The following is a 26441-nucleotide window of genomic DNA, read 5'->3' as shown; positions in this document are numbered from 1 at the left end:
AGTATAAAAATAGTATAAAAATTGTATATAAAAAGAGTATATAAAAATTAGTATATAAAATTAGTATATAAAAATAGTATGAAAATAGTATAAAAATAGTATAAAAACAGTATATAAAAACAGTATATAAAAACAGTATATAAAATTAGTATATAGAAATGGTATGAAAATAGTATAAAAATAGTATAAAAACAGTATAAAAACGATATATAAAAACGGTATATAAAAACTGTATATAAAATTAGTATATAAAATTAGTAAATAAAATTAGTATATAAAAATAGTATATAAAAATAGTATATAAAAATAGTATATAAAAATAGTATATAAAAATAGTATATAAAAATAGTATATAAAATATTATATAAACAGTATAAAAACAGTATAAAAATAGTATTAACCCCCCCCCCCCCCCCCCCCCCCCCCCGAAATAGCCAGTGCGGGGAGCGACGTTACCGCGGGAAACTCGTAGAGGTCAACGCTTCCACAGTGTCACCCCTGCGTCGTGTGCAACTCAATGTGTGTGTCTGTGTGTATGTGTGTCTGTGTGTGTATATATGTGTGTGTGCGTGTGTACCCTCTGGGGCTCCGGTTCCCTCTGATCCCTCTCTTATCTCCCAACCCACCACCAACCCACCACCCACCCACAGACACACACACACACACACACACACACACTTACACACACACACACAACTTACACGCACACACCCACCCCTACACACAACCTTGTCTGCCGCCAGCCGAGTCCCCCGCGGCCCGGCGCGGCAAACAGATCGATACACCGGAGCTAGGCCGCATTAATATCTGTCGCTTCAGACCCCCGGACCCCGCCCCCCAATCCGGCGCCCGCTCAGCACGCACCCACGCACACGCGTACACACAAACAAGGCGGCGCCTAAATCACCCAGATCCACGCATCACGCCCATGCAGGCGGCGGAAATGGCCCGCTGGCACCTGAGGGATCTGTCTAATTAAAAATGGGGGAGGCTAGGGGGGGATAGATTGAGGACTGTGGGGGGGCGAGCGAGAGAGGGGGGAGGAGGGGGAGCGTTAGAGCGAGGACAGGATGGATTTTTCTCTCATTAGACGCGGCGGCTCCTCGTATGGCCGCCTGGCCCGGCCAATAATGATGAGGTCTCGTCGGGGTGGAGAAGCCGGGGAAAGGAGATTGAACGAAGATGGCGGCCGGGGTCGGGGGTGCCGAGGTGAGACCACGCCGGGCGGGAGCCACGGGCAGAAGGGTTAGTTGCTGTTGGGGCCGAGATCCTTCATCAAAATCGGGCCGGGTTGGCGTCCGTTCGGCCGCCCAATTTCTTTTCCTGTTGGGGATCGAGGCGGGGGCTGAAAACACCCGCGTAAAAGCCACATGTGCCATTTTGTAAAGCCAACACTTTGAATTGGAAATAACAATGTGGAAATAGCTACTGTCTATTTGTTGAGTACATTCATTTTCTGGACCACTTATCCTCATAAGGCTTGCAGGGGGTGCCGGAGACTATCCCGTCTAAGTATCTAAGAATCGGTGGTCAGCCAATGGCAGGGCACGAGGAGACAAAAGACAACCAATCACTAATACTTAGGAGCAATTTAGCATACAATTAGCCTAGCATGCATGTTTAGATTCAACTTTATGTATTTATTTATTTTTTGTTATTTATTTTTTGTGATTTATTTTTTGTGATTTATTTTTTGTGATTTATTTTTTGTGATTTATTTTTTGTTACTTATTTTGTGTTTTTTTTTTGTGATTTATTTTTGTTATATATATTGTTTATTATGTATGTATATTTTTTAAATTTGTTTATTTTATTCATTTTTTTACTTTATTTATTAAACTAGATCAAACTGCATTCATCCCGTACTAATTCTCTTTTTTAGTTTTTGGGACGTGGGAGGAAACCAGATTACCTGGAGAAAACCCACGCAAACTCCCCCCTGATGGGTTCTCCAGAACTGGGATCGAACCCAAGACCCCAAAACCATGAGCCAGACGCGCTAAGCACTCCCAAAAAGAATAATAATAACTATTTTGAAAAAAAATTAGGTACCGTATTTTGCGCACTATAAGGTGAAATGCAGTATCAGGTGTACCTTCAATATTTGGGCTATTTTAAAACAGTTTCCCTATATGAGGCGCACCGCATGTTAAGACGTAGTAAAAATCGTAGTTGGTGGGGATAACATTGTGTGTCCACTAGAGGGAGCTGTGCGGAATGGATTGACATAGCATGAAAAAAAAACCAATATTGTTCCATATATAAGGCGCACCTTTGAGAACATTTAAGTCCTTATAGTGTGGAAAATTTAAGTTTTAAGACGGGCTAACAGTAGCTAAAAAATAAAATGCATCTGCGTTCATGGTTTTCGAAAGGAAATGCAAATATTAATCGCCTATTTATGACTCTTACTCATCATATACTTATGAATCTTACGTCACACATTAAAAATAATGTCATCATTCGAAGAGCACCCAACATTTCATGCCCGAAATTAGCGCTTTTATGACACGCCTGCTTCCGAAATGTTCCGCATAATTGCCATACGTTCCCGTCTTGCGCCCACGTGACGCGGATTAGCCGCAAAACCAACGCAACCCACTCGGCCCGCGTATTAAACGGATGTTTACCGGGATTTTCTGCCCGTCTGCATGGAAATTAGCCGCTGGATGCTAAATTTGTACCTCCCCCCTTTCTCTCTTTCCCCCTCCCCCGTTCTCCATCTTTGTTCCGGCCTCAGACGTCCTGCGCGCGCAGCAGGAAGCGTTGGCCGCGGCGGCGAGGAATCCGGCGGCCTTAGAAGCGCACCTGCCCACGGGCGCAAGCTCCTCCTCCTCCAGCCAGAGACGGAAGCAAGGCCTACCGCAGCACCGCGACGCGCATTACGCCGACAGGTGAGTGCTCTCGCCGCTCGTTAACAAAGCCCGACTCCGGCACCCCTCAAACCGGGTTGCTCGGTACCCGAATTGGGTCAAATACCATTTTGGTCTGATCTGAATATAAGATGATGTTTTTTAAAAAAGTGTCGGTCGCCTTAAATTCGGGTTTTGGACGTTATTCCCTTTCACAACGCTAGAGGGCGCCAGATATTTTAAAGCTGATTGATGACAAGTAGGCTTTTTGTGTGTTGATAACGACAACAGGGGCCTATGTCCGATTATTATTATTATTATAAGATGATGTTTTTTAAAAAAAAAGTGTCGGTCGCCTTAAATTCGGGTTTTGGACGTTATTCCCTTTCACAACGCTAGAGGGCGCCAGATATTTTAAAGCTGGGTCAAATACCATATTGGTCCGAATATAAGATGATGTTTTTTAAAATGTGTCGGTCGCCTTAAATTCGGGGTTTGGCCATTATTCCCTTTCACAACGCTAGAGGGCGCCAGATATTTTTAAGCGAATGCTGAACACTTTGATGGTTAATGCAGATATTGCCGTTTTGTTGCTTTATCACAGTTGATTGGTTCATGGTGGCGCGAGTGGTTAGCATGTCGGGCTCACAGAGTTCTGGGTTCAAATCCAGGTTATGTCCATCTGTGTGGAGTTTTATGTTGTCCCCGGGCCTGTGTGGGTTTTCTCCGGGTACTCGGGTTTCCTCCCACATTCCAAAAACATGCATGCTAAGCTAACTGTATGCTAAATTGCCCATAGCTACGAGTGATTGGTTGTTTGTCTCCTTGGCAAAAAACATGACCTTGTTTGTCAATTGCATCTTGGGTCTGTTAGCCATGTTAGCCCGCTAGCATTTGGTGATTGAAATCAGTCATTTAATTCCTCATAAAACGCGATTGGCTGGCCACCGATTCAGGGTGGTGTCTCCCACCTCTGGCCCAAAGACACCTGGGATTGGCTCCAGCACCCCCTGCGACCCTAATGAGGATAAAGTGGTTCAGAAAATGAGATCATTGGTTCATTTACATTTGAAAACGTTCAAAAGTTGTTATACGGCGTACACAAAACGTAATAAAAATAGTATCAAAATAGCATCAAAATAGCATAAAGATAGCATAAAGATAGCATAAAAATAGTATAAAAATAGTAAAAAAAATAGTACAAAATAGTATAAAAATAGTATAAAAATAGTATACAAATAGCATAATAATAGCATAAAAAAGCATACAAATAGCATAAAAATAGCATAAAAGATAGTATAAAAGATAGTATAAAAGATGGTATAAAAATTGTATAAAAATAGTATCAAAATAGTATACAAATAGTATACAAATAGCATTATAATAGCATAAAAAAGCATACAAATAGCATAAAAATAGCATAAAAGATAGTATAGAAATAGTATAAAAATAATATAAAAGTAGCATAAAAATAGCATAAAAGATAGTATAAAAGATAGTATAAAAGATAGTATAAAAATAGTATAAAAATAGCATAAAAATAGCATAAAAATAATATAAAAATAGTATAAAAATACGGAAAAAAATAAGGTTAACGGGTATGCCAATATATTTTTATATTTATCATTATTTTGTGTATAGAAATTGAATGTATTCTTAAAAAAAATCTTTTTTTCAAACTCGTTTTATAATCTAGGTCGTCTTATATTCGGGCCAATACGATATATTTGGATGCGCGCCCGCCACGTCATCCCCCCCGCCTAGCATGGCGGTTACCGGGCTCATGCCGGGCCCACACCGACCGGCCCCCCTTCCCAACTCCCGGCGCCGGCCCCCGTGCCGCCAAACAAAGCCGGGGGCAGCGGGAGTGGGCGGATAATTGCTTGTCGATTATTTATGTGGCGCGGGGAAAGGCGGGGGATCGATAATGGGCCGGCGGTGCGGCGGCGGGGGAGGAAGGGGAGGTGGCGTGGGGAGGGGGAGGTGAGGGGAAGGGGAGGGAATAGAAGCAGGAAGCGGGAAGCGGGAAACAGCCTCCTGGCGTTGTGTGGGGGGTTGTGTGCTCGCGCACCATATTTTCCAAAGTGCGTATACGTGTGGGGTGCCGGAGCAACAGACCGGAGGCAAGGGACAATTAAAAATGTATTTAACAAAAAATTGAAAAACATGGCGTCCATCTATTTTAAAACATTTTAATCATGTCATTATTTGGAATGTTTCTTAGGTAACTTAAAATTATTATTATTTTTATTAAATTATTTTTTCTTTAAGACCCAACAACTAATTTTTTCATAGTTTTATTATTTGAATGCATTGACAAAAATATGATAAATAAATTGAATTGAATGCTTTTACAAGTATAATTAAATTATAATTAAATACTAATTATAATTTAAAAAAAGAATTAACATATTTAAAGCTTCACCACAAAGTGCCCCAAAACAACAACAAACAAACAGACAAATAAAAAATAAATAAAAAAATTGATGTCCAAAAGACTGTATCCAGTTTAAAAAAAATGTCCTGGTAGAAAATACATTTTATTTTGGACCATACGTCGAGCTTTTATTGTTATTTTATGACCCACGTCATAAAAGTGTAAAAGCATTTTTTAAGCGGGTACCTCCTATGGCCACTAGGGGTGCAATTTCCTGATCTCGTTTTTTTAATTATTAATATCCTGAACCTTAAATAGTTCAGTCAATCGTGTGAACACAAAATATTTTTTAAATTACAAATGAAGCATTAGTCGTCGTAATTAATCATTTCAATATTTTGCTTTGTCAAAGTAAATCGAAAAATTTAAGGAATTGATAAATTCCCAAATGATTTAAATCGTTCGTTTTTGCAACAGTTTGTACGTGAGCCAAATGTGAGTTTAGACTAAAGAGGTATTAAATGACAAATTTCAATCACCAAATGCTAGTGGGCTAACGTGGCTAACTGACCCAAGATGCAATTGACGAACGTACCTTTTAGCGTCCACGTATACGATACATTTCCTGATTTTCCCCCTTTTAAATCAATAATTGTCATTTTTTAATCCATTTTTTCTGTGTTTTTAGTTCAAAAATCATTTTGTAAAATCTAAAAATATATTTAAAAAAAGCTAAAATAAACATTGTTTTAAATCTATAAAAAACTGAATATTCAGGCCTTTTAATCCAGTTCATTTATAATTAAAAAAAAAATCTAAATATCATATCTAAAATGGTCCGGCCCACGTAAAATCAAGTTGACGTTAAAGCGGCCCGCGAACCAACCCGAGTCCGACACCCTTGGCGTACGTCCAGTCTGTTTGACTTGGACGTCTATCACCGTCAATGGCAGCCGACCCGTTAAAAAAAAATGGCCGACATCAAACCGGCACAAAGGCGGAACGCAAATCCATTTTTCCAACCATCCCAAAGCGGAATAAGAGCGAATTAAAATAGAGATAATCGTTGGAATGAAAAGCCGGCCGGCGTGGAGGCGCCTCTCCCCCCCTCCCATCTGCCTCCCCCCTTCCCTCCCTAACTCTCTGTATGGCTCACCTTTCCTTCGACCCCTCATCATTGATTGTCTTGGGCCCATTAGGGCCCATTGTTAAAAACAAATCATTAGGGCCGCTCAATGGGCTTAGAGGCTGGCGCTCCATTTGTCTGGCCTTAAATGGCGCTAAGCTCGCCGAGCATCTGCCAGGCAAATGGGGAGGGGGGGGGTTTCGGATGGGGGGGGGGGGGCGTCAAAAAGAAAAAAAAACGTAGAAAAACGTAGGGGCTTAAAATGGGGATGAAGAGCGCGGGAAGCCGGCGAGCGAGAAAAAGCGCCGACGTGACGGAGGGAGAGAGATGAAGCAAGATATGGCGAGAATGTGAGATAAGGGAGGGGAAGGGAGGGCCGGCGTGCGATGGGGGGGCGGGGGGGCGGAGCCTCATCCATTTTAATGAGCTTCCTGTGTAAATGTGTTCCCGCGGAGAAGGAGCCGAAGGCGGCCACGCCGCCGCGCTCCTAATCCCCCCACGCTCCCGTCATTAAGGCCAGTCCTGTCACACACACACACATATATATACACACATGCACACGCACACACATGCACACGCACATTCGCAAAAAACGCCGTTACGCACACACACACGCCGGCCCGGGCGGCTTCAGGACGGGAACGCTGTCGCCACTCTGACAGGTCGTCACACACGAGTGAATTTCCCAGAAGCCTTTTGGCCTCACTGGCGGCGTAGCGAGGTTAGCTCCAGATTCGCGTTATGGCGAGCCGAACTCGCAAAAAAATGAAAAGAACGCGCCGCTTCTAAAAAAAGAGCGTCAGGAAGAATTAAGAGCGTCGGTCGGGCTGGTGTGCTCTTTTCTTTGCCGTTTTCGTTCCCCTCGCGTGGCGTGATTAGTTACTAAACTATGTAGTTTTTTACGAAAAAAGTCTTACTATACAATGTCGTTTTTTACAAAAATAGCCTTACTGTCGTTTTTTTACGAAAAAAACCTTACTATGCTATGTTGTTTTTTACGAAAAAAGCCTTACTATGTCGATTTTTTAGAAAAAAGCCTTACTATATATGTCGTTTTTTACGAAAAAAAGCCTTACTATAATATGTCGTTTTTTACGAAAAAAAGCCTTACTATACTATGTCGTTTTTTTACGAAAAAAAAGCCTTACTATACTATGTCGTTTTTTACGAAAAAAAGCGTTACTATACTATATCGTTTTTTACGGAAAAAAACCTTACTATACTATGTCGTTTTTTTTTTACAAAAAAAGCCTTACTATACTATGTCTTTTTTACGAAAAAAAACCTTACTATACTATGTCGTTTTTTACGAAAAAAAGCCTTCCTATACTATGTCGTTTTTTTTTTTACAAAAAAGCCTTACTATGTCGTTTTTTACAAAAAAAGTCTTACTATGTCGATTTTTAAGAAAAAAAGCCTTACTATATTTACTATATCGTTTTTTACGGAAAAAAAGCCTTACTATACTGTCATTTTTTACAAAAAAAGCCTTACTATGTCGTTTTTAACGAAAAAAAAACCTTACTATACTATGTCGTTTTTTACGAAAAAAAAGCCTTACTATACTATGTCGTTTTTTTAATGAAAAAAGCCTTACTATACTATGTTGTTTTTTACGAAAAAAGCCTTACTATGTAGTTTTTTTACGAAAAAAGTCTTACTATACTATGTAGTTTTTTACGAAAAAAGTCTTACTATACTATGTCGTTTTTTATGAAAAAAGCCTTACTATGTCGTTTTTTATGATAAAAACTTTACTATGTCGATTTTTAAGAAAAAAAACCTTACTATGTCGATTTTTAAGAAAAAAAGGCTTACTATCTTATGTCGTTTTTTATGAAAAAAAGCCTTACTATGTCGTTTTTTACGGAAAAAACTCTGACAGCCTTTTGGCCTCACTGGCGGCGTAGCGAGGCTATCTCGAGATTCGCGTTATGGCAAGCCTTCCTCTCCCAAAAAAAAAAGAACGAACGCGCCGCTTCTAAAAAAAGGAAGAATTAAGAGCGTAGGTCGGTCGGGCTGGCGCGCTCTTTTCTTTCCCGCCTTGGCTCCCCTCGCGCGGCGTGATTAGGCCTAATTATGGCGGCGCAGACGCCCGGCGGCCCCAGTCATGCAGCTTTAATTGACCGTTATTCATCTGCGGCCTAACGCTGGGCAACGGTGGGCGGCGCCGAGGGACGCCGGGAAGAAAAGGGGAACATCTGAGAGGCGGCGGTTGAGGCCGTTTGGGGGCGCGCGGGGAGGGGGTCGCCGCCGTTTTTTTTTTTTTTCTTTTTTAGCGCCAGGCGCGGCGTGGCCTCGCCGAGCGTCGCGAGGCTAATTGCTTGCCCCCGGGGATTAAACCAGGTGATTACACACTGGGCGGTGTAATTACATAAGAAGCGGCTAGCGGGGGCCCCCGGCTCGCCGCCCCGGGGTCACGCGCCGCGGCCCTCACCCGAGATTAATTGGAGCTGCCACGGGAGTGCAAGGCGCCGCCGGAGAGAGCGGTTATACGATTAGCATTAACATTTCAGCGGCAGAGGCGATCGATGAATGCTTTTCGGCCCCCTCCCCTAGCGCCACACACATACCCGCTCCCACCCCAACGCTCCGACACCCCCCGTCCCTTCACGCGAGCGTTCCCTGCAAGCTGTTCCGCTCCCTCGCCGCTTAGCCAAGCGAGAGACAAGCAGGCGCTAGCTAATTTGAACACGGTTACAAAACAATATTTGCGGTTGCACGCGTCCCGACGTCGGTTTCCACTTTGTTGTTTTTTTTCCCGCGCGCGCCCGCGTGCGGCGACCGCTTTCGCTGGCGGGAGGAGAGAAAATCTCGGATGGAAACGGCGGTTGTTGTTTTTTTTTTTTGCCTTCCGGAACGTTTTAGGTCACGCCCTTCAAACTTTTTGCAATCCGCAAACGAAATGCTAATTCGTGTGAGTAAAGTGGGACTGGATCTAAGGAAAAAAGCGTGAAAATATTGTTTAAAATATCCCAAAAATTTATAATATTATCTAAAGTCAGATGTAGCTCGCCTAAAATACCCGCATGTGACATTATATATAGATAAATAACCTTATTTACATTCTGTAAATACATTTTTCCTCTTGGTTAGCCGTGACAGCTAGCTTAGCAGCAACAGCTAGTTTAGCTAGCAGTAATTTTAGTCCAATCTCAGTATATCTGTTAAATTTCTGTTTACGTGGCTTGCTTAACTCATTTATATTGTTTAAAATATCCCACAAATGTATCATAGACTTAAACAAAAATGTGTCTTATTATCTTAAATCTGATGTAGCTTACCTAAAATACCGCAAGTGACCAAAATAAGAGCATTATAATAGATAAATAACCTTATTTACATACTCTTAAGTACATTTTTCCTCTTAGTTAGCAGTGACAGCTAGCTTAGCGTTAGCAGCTAGCGGTGATTTTAGTCCAATCTCAGTATATCTGTTAAATTTTTGTTATCGTGGCTTGACTAGAGACTGCTTAATAATAATAATAATAATAATCGGACATAGGCCCTGTCGTCATACATATATATATAAATATAACTCATTTATATTGTTTAAAATATCTCAAAAATGTATCATATTATCTTAAATCTGATGTTTCGTACCTTAAATACCTGCATGTGACAAAAATAAGCAGATAAACAACCTTATTTACATACTTTAAATACATTTTTCCTCTTGGTTAGGATTGACAACTAGCTTAGCAGTAGCAGCTAGCTTAGCTAGCAGTGATGTTAGTCCAATCTCAGTATATTTGTTAAATTTTTGTTATTGTGAGACTGCTTAACTCATTTATATTGTTTAAAATATCCCCAAAATGTATCATATTATCTTAAATATGATGTTGCTTACGTTAAATACCTGCATGTGACAAAAATAAGCAGATAAACAACCTTATTTACATACTTTAAGTAATTTTTTCCTCTTGGTTAGCAGTAGCAGCTATTTTAGCTAGCAGTGATGCTAGTCCAATCTCAGTATATCTGTCAAAATATTTGTTGATCAGACACTGCTTAACTCATGACCTCATTTCATTCCCTACCAAAATGGCTTTGTGGCGGCCATCTTGGTAGGGGCAAAACAATCCATGAAGGCTTTCTATTTTTAAAAGATTTCCAATATCTTGACTACTACTACTATTCACGTCGACAATGCTAGGCGTCCAATCGATTTGAACGTCCATTGCCCGTCAACCCGTCATTGAAATGAAAGGCCACGCGCGAACCTAGCGGCCATCTTGGGTAGGGCAACCAGCATTTGGAAGAAAACCAAAAATGTTATCATTAGCATTAGCACAAATTTTCAACTTTGTTATCCGTAGCACAAACCCGAAGAAATAAAAGCCTTATTTCTGAACATTTTTTGAGCCAAAATGTCCTCCAATAAGCGGCTCAAACACCTTTTGACAGAGCGAGAAGGTCAAGGTACAGAAGCCTCATTATTCCCTCCATTTAATAAAGAAAAAAAATCTACCTGTGAGGATGTACAAATAACTGGAATAAAGGCTCGCAACGTAGAGGTGAGGGGGGCCGGGGGGCACAAAAAAAAGGTCACGAACAACACCCATTTTTCAGAGAGAACAAAAAAAGCCGCTTCAGTCGGACCAAAAAAAAAAAAGAGAGACACTGAGTGGGAGAAAGGTGAGAGGCGCCTTAACACCCCCCCCCCCCCCCCCCCCCTCGACACCCCCCTACCCCAACCCCCTCGATGAGGACAAAAGACCACGGAGATAATGGAGAGGCCTTTTCAAAAGTTGAGGTTGCGGGACGCTCCGTCTTTTTAGCGCCGTCAATGGCGGCCCGGAAAGGGGGCCATGAAAAAAAAACGGGGGGCCAACTGAGGGGGGGCGATGGAGGCGGGATGAGTGTTAATTAGGAGGTCCTTCAGCCCGTGGCCCCGGTCAAGATGCAGGGGCCACCCCAGCTGTCACAGCGTGACATGGTGGCATTGTGTGTGAGAGGCGGCGGCCATGGCGGGCTCGGCGAGCCTGACAAGACGGATGAGGCGCCGGGGCGACACGGGGGCCTCTGGACCGCGGCTGATAAAAACACGGCGTACGCGGCGATGTGGCGTGGGGAGGGGAAGGGGGAAGGGGGGGCATGGGGGTGAAATAAAATGGTTGTCAGAGTGAACGTGGGCCGCATGAAATTAAAATGTCTTTTTTTTTTCTTTCAGGGAAGTGTCCCAGCATCCGCCGCCGCTGATGTCGCCCGCCACGGCACCACCCCACCTCGGCCTGGCGCCTCACTTGCGGGCGCCGTTTCTGGGCTTGCCCTCGGCGCTCTGCCAGGCTCCCGGTGAGTCGTCATTGGGCGGTTTTGGTGTTTTTTTTTTTTGGTTTTTTATTCAGTGGTGTTAATAAGTGGTGGGGGGGGATGGGAGGGGGATGTTGAGACCGCCTAGTTTGAGGAGTATGACGGGAAATTTCCATTTTTGGTTGTAATTCCTGGTCTGGGCCAAAAGGGGGCGTGCTGTGAAAAATGGGGAAGAATTGAAGTTGATTTAGATTAAATGTTGGCTATTTTTATATTGCTTTTATTTTGGGGAAGATATATTATATATATATTTTATTAATTTATTTATTTACAATATTTCAAGTTATGTTAAAAGGGGGGGGCATCTAATGTAAAATGTAATTCATTCAATTTATTTTGATTTAAAAAATAAATTATTATTATAGAATTATATTATACTCATGGTAATAATAGTAGTGTAAGTCTTTATAAATATTATAGAATTGAAGTTGATTTTAATTAAATGATGGCTATTTTGATATTGTTTTCATTTTGGGGGAGATATTATATTGTTGAATATTTTATTCACAATATAAGTTATGTTAAAAAAAGGGGGAAAATATTTTCTTAATGTAATTCATTCAATTTATTTTGATTTTAAAATATAATAAAAAAATAAATTTATAATATATTATGATATATTATAATATTTATATATATTTATTTAATTATAATAGTATACTTATGGTAATAATAGTAGTGTAAGTCTTTATAAATATTATAGAATTGAAGTTAAATTAAATGTTGGCTATTTTGATATTGTTTTCATTTTGGGGGAGATTTTTGTTGAATATTCTATTCATTTTTTTATTCATAACATTTCAAGTTATGTTAAAAAAAGGGTAAAAATATATTTTTTAATGTAATTCATTCAATTGATTTTCATTTAAAAAAATAAATTATTATTATATTTATAATATTTATGTAACTATAATGGTATACTCATGGTAATAATAGTGGTGTACGTCTTTATAAATATTTTAATATTAATATGTTTTTAAAATTTGCCATTTTATTTTAAAATTTGGCCATTTTTGTCAAGCCCGGGTATTTAAACATTGTTTTATTTTACCCTTTTAAAGCCTAAATATTATTTTTAATTTTCCTAAACTCAAGGCATTGGTCTCAAACGGGCGGTTCAGGGCCCAATTGTGGCCCACCCACCAACATTTTGCGGCCCCCATTTAACACCCAATTCCCCTTTTCCTCTTTTACTAACTACCACAACACATACCTTGCGACATCACAGCATTTATTATTTGTTTGTCAACGGTGGTGGTCACCCATTTATGCAATTTGACCTTTGACCTCCAACAGGCTACGGTTTCCTGCAACCGGCCCAAGCGGAAATCTTTGTGCGGCAACAGGAAATGCTGAGGAAGCAAAATCTAGCAAGGTGCGTAAACCAATCACGTATCGGATAGTCGCCGACTGGTCGCCTGTCCGTCACTTGTCCCTAAACCGTCCGTCCGTCCACGTAGACTGGAGATGTCGGCTGAGCTACTGAGACAAAAGGAACTGGAGAACCTCCACCAGCAGCAACTGCTCAGCTCCGACACCCTCGGCGCCGGCCTGCCCTCGGACCACCCGGCCCTGCGGAGCCTCCAAGACGTCACCGAAGCCCACCCGCTTCGGCACGCAATGGCGGCGGCGCCATTCCCCGCCACGCCGTCCGCCCGCCGGGAAGGGCGGAGCTCCTCGGACGGCGAGTCCGGGAAGGCCCCCCGCCGGGGACCCCCGACCGAGCCCCGCGCCGGCCACCGCAAAAGACGAAGGGAGGACCGGGGGAGCGAGGGGGACGAGGAGGACGCCAAGGACTCGGACAGCGAGGGCGAAAGGCGCCTGGCCAAGTCTCGAAGCAAGCGCAAGGACAGAAGGGGGCGGGAGAGGGACGGGAGGGGCCTCGGAGACGGGGCCAAGGAGAACCGGGAGGGTTCTGGACCGGTGGGCGGGGCTTGTGCTTTGGCCCCGCCCCCGCTACACCTGCTCAACTCCACGATGGGGAAGTCGGATGTCAAGATCCAGATCCCGCCCGGGTTTTTGCCGCCCATGCCCGCTCTTCAAGGACAGTCGCTGCCCTTCGGGTTTCCCTACATCAACCCGTACCTTCACATGGGTGAGTGAATCACACGCACACATACCCGCACAAACCCACTCGCGTACCGTATCGTATGTAAGGAATGAAATGATTTTTTGAGAAAGGTGATGCAAAACCATGTTTGCGAGTTGTGGGATGGATCAAGTGCACTTTGCTTTATTTTTAGTGGTTTATTTTACGAAAAAAAGCCTTACTATACTATGTCGTTTTTTTACGAAAAAAAGCCTTATACTATGTCGTTTTTTACGAAAAAAGCCTTACTATACTATGTCGTTTTTTTACAAAAAAGCCTTATCCTATGTCGTTTTTTTACGAGAAAAAAAGCCTTATACTATGTCGTTTTTTACGAAAAAGGCCTTACTATACTATGTCGTTTTTTTACGAAAAAAGCCTTACTATACTGTCGTTTTTTTTACTAAAAAAGCCTTATACTATGTCGTTTTTTTACGAGAAAAAAAGTCTTACTATACCATGTCGTTTTTTTTACGAAAAAAAAACTTACTATACTATGTCGTTTTTTTACGAAAAAAGCCTTACTATACTATGTTGTTTTTTACGAAAAAAAGCCTTACTATACTATGTCGTTTTTTACGAAAAAAGCCTCACTATGTCGATTTTTAAGAAAAAAGCCTTACTATACTATGTCGTTTTTTAAGAAAAAAAGCCTTACTATACTATGTCGTTTTTTTAGAAAAAAAGCCTTACTATACTATGTCGTTTTTTTAAAGAAAAAAGCCTTACTATACTATGTCGTTTTTTAAGAAAAAAAGCCTTACTATACTATGTCGTTTTTTAAGAAAAAAAGCCTTACTATACTATGTCGTTTTTTTAAAGAAAAAAGCCTTACTATACTATGTTGTTTTTTAAGAAAAAAAGCCTTACTATACTATGTCGTTTTTTTACAAAAAAGCCTTATACTATGTCGTTTTTTACGAAAAAGGCCTTACTATATTATGTTGTTTTTTACGAAAAAAAGCCTTACTATACTGTCGTTTTTTAATGAAAAAAAGCCTTACTATACTATGTCGTTTTTTAAGAAAAAAAGCCTTACTATACTATGTCGTTTTTTTAAAGAAAAAAGCCTTACTATACTATGTCGTTTTTTAAGAAAAAAAGCCTTACTATACTATGTCGTTTTTTAAGAAAAAAAGCCTTACTATACTATGTCGTTTTTTTAAAGAAAAAAGCCTTACTATACTATGTCGTTTTTTAAGAAAAAAAGCCTTACTATACTGTCGTTTTTTTACAAAAAAAAGCCTTATACTATGTCGTTTTTTACGAAAAAGGCCTTACTATATTATGTTGTTTTTTACGAAAAAAAGCCTTACTATTTCCCCTCGTTTTTTAATGAAAAAAAGCCTTACTATGTCGTTTTTTTACAAAAAAATTACTATACCATGTCGTTTTTTACGAAAAAAGCCTTACTATATACTATGTTGTTTTTTACGAAAAAAATCCTTACTATGCTATGTCGTCTTTTACGAAAAAAGCCTTACTATGTTGATTTTTGAGAAAAAAGCCTTATTATACTATGTCATTTTTTACGGAAAAAAAGTTGTGGGATGGATCAAGTGCACTTTGCTTCATTTTTATTGGTTCATTTGCTCCCTGCTGACAAATGGCGTCTTCAATGGCGGCCAATCAATTCATAGGGGATGTTGAAATGCCCCAAAACTAACAGGAAGTCAACTGGAAATGCCCAAAAAACAGCAGGAACTGACAAATGGAGAAAAAAGTTTTTAATAAACAAATAGAAAATGATCCAAAATTTACAGGAAGTGACACGTAAGGACCTTAAAATGAAAAGGAAGTGAGGTAAAATGAACTGCCGTTGACAATGATAGACGTCCAATTGACTTCAACTGGCTGTGGATGAAGATCTAACTAAATATTCTTTATTTTTTTTATAAGTAATTATAAAATGAATTATAAAATTAATACCCAAATGAAATTCTCTCATTTAAAAAAATAAAAATAAACAGGCCAAACTAAATATTTTTGTAACAATTAGTCAAATATAACATTAAAAAAAGACATTAAAACGAAGGGATTTTGTAACCTGAAACGTTCGTACTTAGAGGCATTTGTAAGTAGAGGTACTTTTGTATTTCTTTTTTTTCTTTTTTTTTACAAATCTGATTTCTGTAAAACTCGATCAAAGAAGACTTTTTTGCGATCAAAATGAGATATTTATGTTTGTTTCAATCCAGATTTCCAGCTGTAATTATTAATTTTAATAATCTACTTTCCACTGTCGGCCTCCGCCATTTTGATTGATTTGTCTTTTTGTTTTTTTTTCTCCTCTCAGGCTCCGTGGGTGGTCTTTTCATGGATGGGGAAGACTCGGCGCCGTCCAACCCCGCCGAGGACGTCAGCAAGTGGAGTGTGGAGGACGTGTGCGGCTTCATAAGTAGCCTGGCCGGATGCGCCGAATACGCTCAGGTGAGACGCCGCGTCCAAAAACGTTGGGTGGGCGGGACCACGGGGGGGAGAGATTGAGAGAGAGGGGGTCTGGGGGGGTTCCTGGATGGGGAGGGAGGGCAGGGATGCCAACAACAAGCGCGAAACGTTAAGTCACCTTTCTGGATTTTTCTAAAATGGAGTGTGTACTTCAAGTGTGTTTGGATGCACTTTCGTGTAGTGGTACCTTAGAGATCGACCCAAATGTTGGTTTTAAAAAAACATTTTTAAAATGTTTTTGGTGTATGCTTTAAGTGTGTGTGGTGCGTTTTTTAGGATGATACGATTACTAATAGATGATATTTGGAGCTGATATTTATATACAGTAATAGTGCAAAAATTGGGTTAAATATGTATAATGCAAGCCGTGAACTTAATAGAAACACACATATATATATATATATATGTGTATACATATACGTATACATTTAAACATACATATGCACATATATGTATATATTTATGTATATATATACATATAAACATACATATGTATGTATATATACTTATATATATATTTATTTATATATGTATGTATATATGTATATATACGTATATATATGTATATATGTGTATATATGTGTATGTATATATATGTATATTATATATATATATATATATATATATATATATATATATATATATACATACACATGAAAAACTAAATACTATTTTTTAAATATCTTAATTAAAATATTATACACATTTAGTTTTCCCCCCTTAAATAGCAGTAAAGGGTCAGTCTTTTATTTTATCTAAAATTATAGCTATTTAAAAATACATTTTAAAAAGATGACTTTTTTAAAAACCTGAATAAAATAACACTAGAAAAAAATGAGCGCATTTCGTAGTCTTGAATGAAAGCAGATGACAATCTTTGCAAAAAAAAAGTCCAAAGGAGACAAACATTAGATGACTTCTGTTAAAAAATGGCACTTTAGTATCTTATACCTAAAAAAAAATTGAAAAAAGAAAAAAAGAATAATGTAGGCCTTTAGCGAGCACGTAGCTGAAGTGGCTAATGTCTCCGGCAGGTTTTCCAGGAGCAACTCATCGATGGGGAGACGTTAGCTCTCCTCACCGAAGAGCACCTGCTCGGCATCCTGGCGCTAAAGTTGGGCCCTGCCCTTAGGATTCATTCGCAGGTAGACAAACAAAAGCCAGCTTAGCCTAGCCTAGCATAGCCTAGCTTCCCGTACAAATAGCCAGCCCCCGAAAACTAGACCTTTCTCTTTTGCTAGTTCTTCCCGCGTTTCAATCCGAGAAAAAAAGCCAACCTAGCTTAGCTTCCCCTAAAAATAGCCCGCACTGAAAAATAAAGCCTTCTTTCTCTCGCTCATTTCAATTCCGAGCGTCTACGCCAGACCTCCGATCTGACAAAAGCCAACCTTGCGTAGCTTAGCCTAGCTTAGCATCCCATACAGGTAGCCTTATCTCTCTCTCTCTCTCTCCCCCTCATCCTCCCCACATTTCAATCCGATTCGTCACCCCACCACCCGCATTTCCTAACTTTTTGGACTCCCCCCAGGTGGCGAGACGCATCGGCCGTCTTTTCTACATGACCGGCTTCCCGCTAGCCTTCCCGTTCCCTCCGTCGGCCGCCATCGCGCCGCCGGAGCGAGACGGCGAGCAGGCCGACGCCCCCTCGCTGCCCCTCGCCCTGCTGCAGAGACCGCCATCCGTCGGCGGGACCTCGCACGGCGGCTCGGCGCCGGGTCGCTCCTCCCCCAAGTCGGAAAAAGCCAGCGGCTCGGCGGCGGTGGGGAGATAAATCAAGCCCCGCCCCCTAGAACTTCCAGGCCTTAAAGCTCCACGTGACGAGGACCATGTCGGCCGGTTAGTCCCCGCCCCCCTCGCTGGCTGAATCCAAAGAAAGCATCTTGGGAGACGCGCTAGGCGTAAAAAAAGAGACAGCTGGTCGCCGACGGCGTGCCAACGAAAAACAAAAAAAAAGGCCAGAAACGCCGCCATTTTTTTTGCAAGTCCGACAGGCCCGCCCACGCCGACGAACAATCCTTCAGTTCGGACAACACACGCCCACATTGACTTTTCCCCGCCCCCTATTTGTCCACCGCAAGCCCCGCACAATCCAGGAATAAGTCTGGCGCCGCCCTATAGGTGAGTTTCACCTTTCTCACGGCAACTATGCATTCCGCCGCCGTTCCACGCCGATACCAAAGATGAGCGGAAGGGCGGAATCGAAAGCATCGTTTCCGGCGCCTCGACGGGAAGCGCTCGTCGGTATCGAGGGAGGGGCTTCTTAGGGCCGCACTGACTAGAAAATACAAAAAGGGGCTCGCTTGTTTACGTGGAGGGGAAAAAAAAATGCCGCTTTGAATTGGAATTTTACCAAATCCGCAATTTAAATTGGTGTTCAACCTAAGGCTTGGGGGCCAAATCTGGCCCGCCGTGACATTTTCTAGGGCCGTGGGGATTGACCTCCAAGTTTTTCTTTATACTTGTATAATGACAATAAAAGCATTTAATTCAATTCAAGTCGATTCTTGCTAAAATGACAAAATGGCGGAGTTTAGTCACTTTGAAAAATGTAAACAATGCGACAATATTAATTCAATTAGTGTATTTTTTCTGGTTTTAGAAGGAATCGTTCAATTTTTTCTTTTCTGAATCACTTCATAGATATAAATACAAATATAGTATGCTGATTATTTTTACAAAAAAATTGTTTATATTCATATCATTTCACCTCAGAATAAGAATTTACTCCTAAAAGAGTTTGACATTTAATACTTAATACGTAATGGAAAAAATGGATAGTGGACAAATACGACAGATTAAAAAATATTTTAAAAAAACACAAAATTTAAGCCGTACGAAAAACTACTTTGAAATTTAGAAACCCATAATTTAGCAAGTTTTAATTAGAAAAAAAATAAACTAGTTTGTTATTTTTCCTTTAAGAAATTAACTATTTTAAACATTACAATTTAAACTTTTAATCGGCATTATGAGAAAGACTGCAGTCAAATTGTACACACAATAATAGCCAAATTTTGGATTTAAAAAAAAGAATAATTTACCTTATTTTCTCGCATATAAGCCGTATATGTAACTAAAAAAATACATGCGCACGACTTACTGCATTGTTAGTCTTTTTCAACAATAGATTGTGGCAAATTTACATTTACCGTTTGTTGGTTATTTTCTGTTTTGCAGTAAGAAAACAACTATTACTGGATGAGTTACGAACTTCCTTATGATATTGACCCTAATAATGTCAGAAATACGATGATTTTTCTTATGTTAGTAAAACCCACTGCCTATTAAAACCATGAGTATGGAGGTAAAAAATTGGGAATCAGCGAGAAATTATACGCGAGAAATTGTAAAATGTAATGATTTTAAGGTCATTTTAAGGGGGCGGCTTATACGCAAGAAATTGTAAAACTCAATGATTTTAAGGGGGCGGCTTATACGCGAGAAATTGTAAAATTTGATGATTTTAAGGCCATTTTAGGGGCGGCTTATACGCGAGAAATTGTAAAATTCATTGATTTTAAGGCAATTTTAAGGGGGCGGACTAAACGCCAGAAATTGTAAAATTCGATGATTTTAGGGCAATTTTAGGGGGCGGCTTATACGCGAGAAATTGTAAAATTCAAGGATTTTAAGGCAATTTAAGGGGGCAGCTTATACGTGACAAATTGTAAAATTTAATGATTTTAAGGCAATTTTAGGGGGCGGCTTATACGTGAGAAATTGTAAAATTTAATGATTTTAAGGGGGCGGCTTATACGCGAGAAATTATAAGATTCAATGATTTTAAGGGGCGACTTATATGCGAGAGAATATGGTAAGTTTAGAAAAAAAATACGTTTTTTTTCTTTTCAGTGTGGCCCTATTCGTCCTTCGTACAAAAACGAAATGTGTGTTTCTGGAAACAATAACTCACATTTTTGTACACTTGTGTTGACTACTGTGGGAGCTTTGAAAATGATAAACATAATAATAATAATAAGAGGATTGATGAATCATGCAAAATTGTACAAAGTCATGCTTGAGATGAAAATACACCGAAGGTTACATACGTGGTACGTTAATTTTTTTGCTAAATGTAGATGCACGAAAAGGTTTTCTTTGCTATTAAAAAAAAATACAAAAAAATACAAAAAAAAAAACCTAATGTGACTCGCTCTACTTTTGTGGTACTTTTGTTCGTATATTTTTCTCTCCTTTTTTGGACTATTTTTTTTAAACCTAATATTAAAAAGGCGCTCCAATCTCGAATGCTACTTTAGCATATAAACGAGGACAAAGTATTTATAGGACTTACTAGTAAATAAAGACAAATTCTATGTATTATAAGTAAACCCTGAGATGGATTCCAAAGATACTTTGACTTTTTTTTGGGTTGCAGGGAAAAAGAAGGCACAGAGCTCTTAATGCATTTTTTTGTGGTTTAATCGACGCAAGCAATTGTTTGAAACGGTCCCTTTAAAGGTTTTGTCTTCATCCTATTTTTCTATTCACCGCACGGGTGAAATAAATCAAAAAGAAATGAAAACTTGCCTCTTGTTTTTTCATCTTTTAGTGAGGATTAGTTTAAAAAAAAATGGATTTGGGTTCAATTCAGGTTTCAGGTTAGGTTTGGGGTTAATAAAAAGGCTCAGTTGCTATGAAACACTACAATTTAAACATAAATAAACTTATTTTAGGTTTCAAAAAAATGTATGGATGCATGTATGTATGAAAAAAGCCTTACTATGCTGTCATTTCTTAAGAAAAAAGCCTTACTATACTATGTCGTTTTTTAAGAAAAAAAGCCTTACTATGCTATGTCATTTTTTAAGAAAAAAACCTTACTATACTATCCCGTTTTTTAAGAAAAAAGCCTTACTAAACTGTCGTTTTTAAAGAGAAAAAAAGCCTTACTATACTATGTCGTTTTTTTACACAAAAAAGCCTTACTATACTATGTCGTTTTTTACAAAAAAAGCCTTACTATACTATGTCGTTTTTTACAAAAAAGCCTTACTATGTCGTTTTTAAAGAGAAAAAAAGCCTTACTATGTCGTTTTTTACAAAAAAAGCCTTACTATACTATGTCGTTTTTTACACAAAAAAAGCCTTACTATACTATGTCGTTTTTTAAGAAAAAAAGCCTTACTATACTATGTCGTTTTTAAAGAGAAAAAAAAGCCTTACTATACTATGTCGTTTTTAAAGAGAAAAAAAGCCTTACTATACTATGTCGTTTTTTACACAAAAAAGCCTTACTATACTATGTCGTTTTTTAAGAAAAAAAGCCTTACTATACTATGTGTTTTTTTTACCAAAAAGGCCTTACTATACTATGTCGTTTTTAAAGAGAAAAAAAAAGCCTTACTATACTATGTCGTTTTTTACACAAAAAAGCCTTACTATACTATGTCGTTTTTTAAGAAAAAAAGCCTTACTATACTATGTGGTTTTTTTACCAAAAAGGCCTTACTATACTATGTCGTTTTTAAAGAGAAAAAAAAGCCTTACTATACTATGTCGTTTTTAAAGAGAAAAAAAGCCTTACTATACTATGTCGTTTTTTACACAAAAAAGCCTTACTATACTATGTCGTTTTTTACAAAAAAAGCCTTACTATACTATGTCGTTTTTAAAGAGAAATAAAGCCTTACTATACTATGTCGTTTTTTACACAAAAAAGCCTTACTATACTATGTCGTTTTTTAAGAAAAAAAGCCTTACTATACTATGTCGTTTTTTTACACAAAAAAGCCTTACTATACTATGTCGTTTTTTAAGAAAAAAAGCCTTACTATACTATGTCGTTTTTAAAGAAAAAAAAAGCCTTACTATACTATATCGTTTTTTACGGAAAAAAAACCTTACTATACTATGTCGTTTTTTAAGAAAAAAAGCCTTACTATACTATGTCGTTTTTTTACACAAAAAAGCCTTACTATACTTTGTCGTTTTTTTACACAAAAAAGCCTTACTATACTATGTCATTTTTTACAAAAAAAGCCTTACTATACTATGTCGTTTTTTACAAAAAAAGCCTTACTATACTATGTCGTTTTTTAAGAAAAAAAGCCTTACTATACTATGTCGTTTTTAAAGAGAAAAAAAGCCTTACTATACTATGTCGTTTTTTTACACAAAAAAGCCTTACTATACTATGTCGTTTTTTACAAAAAAAGCCTTACTATACTATGTCGTTTTTTACACAAAAAAGCCTTACTATACTATGTCTTTTTTAAAGAGAAAAAAGCCTTACTATACTATGTCGTTTTTACACAAAAAGCCTTACTGCGTCATTTTTTAAGAAAAAAAGCCTTACTATACTATGTCGTTTTTTAAGAAAAAAAGTCTTACTATACTATGTCGTTTTTAAAGAGAAAAAAAGCCTTACTATACTATGTCGTTTTTTACACAAAAAAGCCTTACTATACTATGTCGTTTTTTTACAAAAAAGGTCTTACTATACTATGTCGTTTTTAAAGAGAAAAAAAAGCCTTACTATACTATGTCGTTTTTAAAGAGAAAAAAAGCCTTACTATACTATGTCGTTTTTTACACAAAAAAGCCTTACTATACTATGTCGTTTTTTACAAAAAAAGCCTTACTATACTATGTCGTTTTTTACACAAAAAAGCCTTACTATACTATGTCGTTTTTTAAGAAAAAAAGCCTTACTATACTATGTCGTTTTTAAAGAGAAAAAAAGCCTTACTATACTATGTCGTTTTTTTACACAAAAAAGCCTTACTATACTATGTCGTTTTTTACAAAAAAAGCCTTACTATACTATGTCGTTTTTTACAAAAAAAGCCTTACTATACTATGTCGTTTTTTACAAAAAAAGCCTTACTATACTATGTCGTTTTTTACACAAAAAAGCCTTACTATACTATGTCGTTTTTTTACAAAAAAAGCCTTACTATACTATGTCGTTTTAAAGCGAAAAAAAGCCTTACTATACTATGTCGTTTTTTACAAAAAAAAGCCTTACTATACTATGTCGTTTTTTACACAAAAAAGCCTTACTATACTATGTCGTTTTTTAAGAAAAAAAGCCTTACTATACTATGTCGTTTTTAAAGAGAAAAAAAGCCTTACTATACTATGTCGTTTTTTACACAAAAAAGCCTTACTATACTATGTCGTTTTTTACAAAAAAAGCCTTACTATACTATGTCGTTTTTTACACAAAAAAGCCTTACTATACTATGTCGTTTTTTAAGAAAAAAAGCCTTACTATACTATGTCGTTTTTTTACCAAAAAGGCCTTACTATACTATGTCGTTTTTAAAGAGAGAAAAAAGGCTTACTATACTATGTCGTTTTTAAAGAGAAAAAAAGCCTTACTATACTATGTCGTTTTTTACACAAAAAAGCCTTACTATACTATGTCGTTTTTTATAAAAAAAGCCTTACTATACTATGTCGTTTTTTTACGCAAAAAAGCCTTACTATACTATGTCGTTTTTTACAAAAAAAGCCTTACTATACTATGTCGTTTTTTTTACAAAAAAAGCCTTACTATACTATGTCGTTTTTAAAGCGAAAAAAGCCTTACTATACTATGTCGTTTTTTACACAAAAAAGCCTTACTATACTATGTCGTTTTTTATAAAAAAAGCCTTACTATACTATGTCGTTTTTAAAGAGAAAAAAAGCCTTACTATACTATGTCGTTTTTTACACAAAAAAGCCTTACTATACTATGTCGTTTTTTATAAAAAAAGCCTTACTATACTATGTCGTTTTTTTACGCAAAAAAGCCTTACTATACTATGTCGTTTTTTACAAAAAAAGCCTTACTATACTATGTCGTTTTTTTACAAAAAAAGCCTTACTATACTATGTCGTTTTTAAAGCGAAAAAAGCCTTACTATACTATGTCGTTTTTTACACAAAAAAGCCTTACTATACTATGTCGTTTTTTACAAAAAAAGCCTTACTATACTATGTCGTTTTTTACACAAAAAAGCCTTACTATACTATGTCGTTTTTTAAGAAAAAAAGCCTTACTATACTATGTCGTTTTTAAAGAGAAAAAAAGCCTTACTATACTATGTCGTTTTTTACAAAAAAAGCCTTACTATACTATGTCGTTTTTTACACAAAAAAAGCCTTACTATACTATGTCGTTTTTTAAGAAAAAAAGCCTTACTATACTATGTCGTTTTTAAAGAGAAAAAAAAGCCTTACTATACTATGTCGTTTTTAAAGAGAAAAAAAGCCTTACTATACTATGTCGTTTTTTACACAAAAAAGCCTTACTATACTATGTCGTTTTTTAAGAAAAAAAGCCTTACTATACTATGTGTTTTTTTTACCAAAAAGGCCTTACTATACTATGTCGTTTTTAAAGAGAAAAAAAAGCCTTACTATACTATGTCGTTTTTTACACAAAAAAGCCTTACTATACTATGTCGTTTTTTAAGAAAAAAAGCCTTACTATACTATGTGGTTTTTTTACCAAAAAGGCCTTACTATACTATGTCGTTTTTAAAGAGAAAAAAAAGCCTTACTATATTATGTCGTTTTTAAAGAGAAAAAAAGCCTTACTATACTATGTCGTTTTTTACACAAAAAAGCCTTACTATACTATGTCGTTTTTTACAAAAAAAGCCTTACTATACTATGTCGTTTTTAAAGAGAAATAAAGCCTTACTATACTATGTCGTTTTTTACACAAAAAAGCCTTACTATACTATGTCGTTTTTTAAGAAAAAAAGCCTTACTATACTATGTCGTTTTTTTACACAAAAAAGCCTTACTATACTATGTCGTTTTTTAAGAAAAAAAGCCTTACTATACTATGTCGTTTTTAAAGAGAAAAAAAAGCCTTACTATACTATGTCGTTTTTTACACAAAAAAGCCTTACTATACTATATCGTTTTTTACGGAAAAAAAACCTTACTATACTATGTCGTTTTTTAAGAAAAAAAGCCTTACTATACTATGTCGTTTTTTTACACAAAAAAGCCTTACTATACTTTGTCGTTTTTTTACACAAAAAAGCCTTACTATACTATGTCATTTTTTACAAAAAAAGCCTTACTATACTATGTCGTTTTTTACAAAAAAAGCCTTACTATACTATGTCGTTTTTTACACAAAAAAGCCTTACTATACTATGTCGTTTTTTAAGAAAAAAAGCCTTACTATACTATGTCGTTTTTAAAGAGAAAAAAAGCCTTACTATACTATGTCGTTTTTTTACACAAAAAAGCCTTACTATACTATGTCGTTTTTTACAAAAAAAGCCTTACTATACTGTCGTTTTTTACACAAAAAAGCCTTACTATACTATGTCGTTTTTTTACAAAAAAGGCCTTACTATACTATGTCGTTTTTAAAGAGAAAAAAAGCCTTACTATACTATGTCGTTTTTACACAAAAAGCCTTACTGCGTCATTTTTTAAGAAAAAAAGCCTTACTATACTATGTCGTTTTTTAAGAAAAAAAGTCTTACTATACTATGTCGTTTTTAAAGAGAAAAAAAGCCTTACTATACTATGTCGTTTTTTACACAAAAAAGCCTTACTATACTATGTCGTTTTTTTACAAAAAAGGTCTTACTATACTATGTCGTTTTTAAAGAGAAAAAAAAGCCTTACTATACTATGTCGTTTTTAAAGAGAAAAAAAGCCTTACTATACTATGTCGTTTTTTACACAAAAAAGCCTTACTATACTATGTCGTTTTTTACAAAAAAAGCCTTACTATACTATGTCGTTTTTTACACAAAAAAGCCTTACTATACTATGTCGTTTTTTAAGAAAAAAAGCCTTACTATACTATGTCGTTTTTAAAGAGAAAAAAAGCCTTACTATACTATGTCGTTTTTTTACACAAAAAAGCCTTACTATACTATGTCGTTTTTTACAAAAAAAGCCTTACTATACTATGTCGTTTTTTACAAAAAAAGCCTTACTATACTATGTCGTTTTTTACAAAAAAAGCCTTACTATACTATGTCGTTTTTTACACAAAAAAGCCTTACTATACTATGTCGTTTTTTACAAAAAAAGCCTTACTATACTATGTCGTTTTAAAGCGAAAAAAAGCCTTACTATACTATGTCGTTTTTTACAAAAAAAAGCATTACTATACTATGTCGTTTTTTACACAAAAAAAGCCTTACTATACTATGTCGTTTTTTAAGAAAAAAAGCCTTACTATACTATGTCGTTTTTAAAGAGAAAAAAAGCCTTACTATACTATGTCGTTTTTTACACAAAAAAGCCTTACTATACTATGTCGTT

The 26441-nt window shown here is 37.3% G+C and overlaps 2 protein-coding genes across 3 annotated transcripts in view; one reads left to right on the top strand and one right to left on the bottom strand.

The window, feature by feature from the left end:
- The window catches only part of samd11 (sterile alpha motif domain containing 11), an 86442-nt gene extending 67746 nt beyond the window's left edge, over positions 1 to 18696 (top strand). For both annotated transcript variants that reach the window (XM_077615447.1, XM_077615439.1), the window contains exons 7-12: positions 2741 to 2894; positions 11529 to 11650; positions 12965 to 13043; positions 13129 to 13763; positions 16054 to 16187; positions 17734 to 18696. In XM_077615447.1, the coding sequence (XP_077471573.1) occupies positions 2741 to 2894; positions 11529 to 11650; positions 12965 to 13043; positions 13129 to 13763; positions 16054 to 16187; positions 17734 to 17976 (1367 nt within the window). In that variant the 3' untranslated portion in view covers positions 17977 to 18696. The remainder of the gene's footprint in view (positions 1 to 2740; positions 2895 to 11528; positions 11651 to 12964; positions 13044 to 13128; positions 13764 to 16053; positions 16188 to 17733) is intronic.
- Positions 15849 to 26441, bottom strand: part of noc2l (NOC2-like nucleolar associated transcriptional repressor) — a 53832-nt gene continuing 43239 nt past the window's right edge. Inside the window, exon 19 of the mRNA XM_077615433.1 lies at positions 15849 to 16268. The gene's annotated coding sequence lies outside the window, so the exon portion shown is untranslated. The remainder of the gene's footprint in view (positions 16269 to 26441) is intronic.

Source organism: Stigmatopora argus, chromosome 1, assembly GCF_051989625.1.
Source record: "Stigmatopora argus isolate UIUO_Sarg chromosome 1, RoL_Sarg_1.0, whole genome shotgun sequence".
NCBI classification, from domain to species: domain Eukaryota; kingdom Metazoa; phylum Chordata; class Actinopteri; order Syngnathiformes; family Syngnathidae; genus Stigmatopora; species Stigmatopora argus.
The sequence above is the reverse complement of the archived record's forward strand: the minus strand, read 5'-3'. Positions and strand labels throughout refer to the sequence as shown.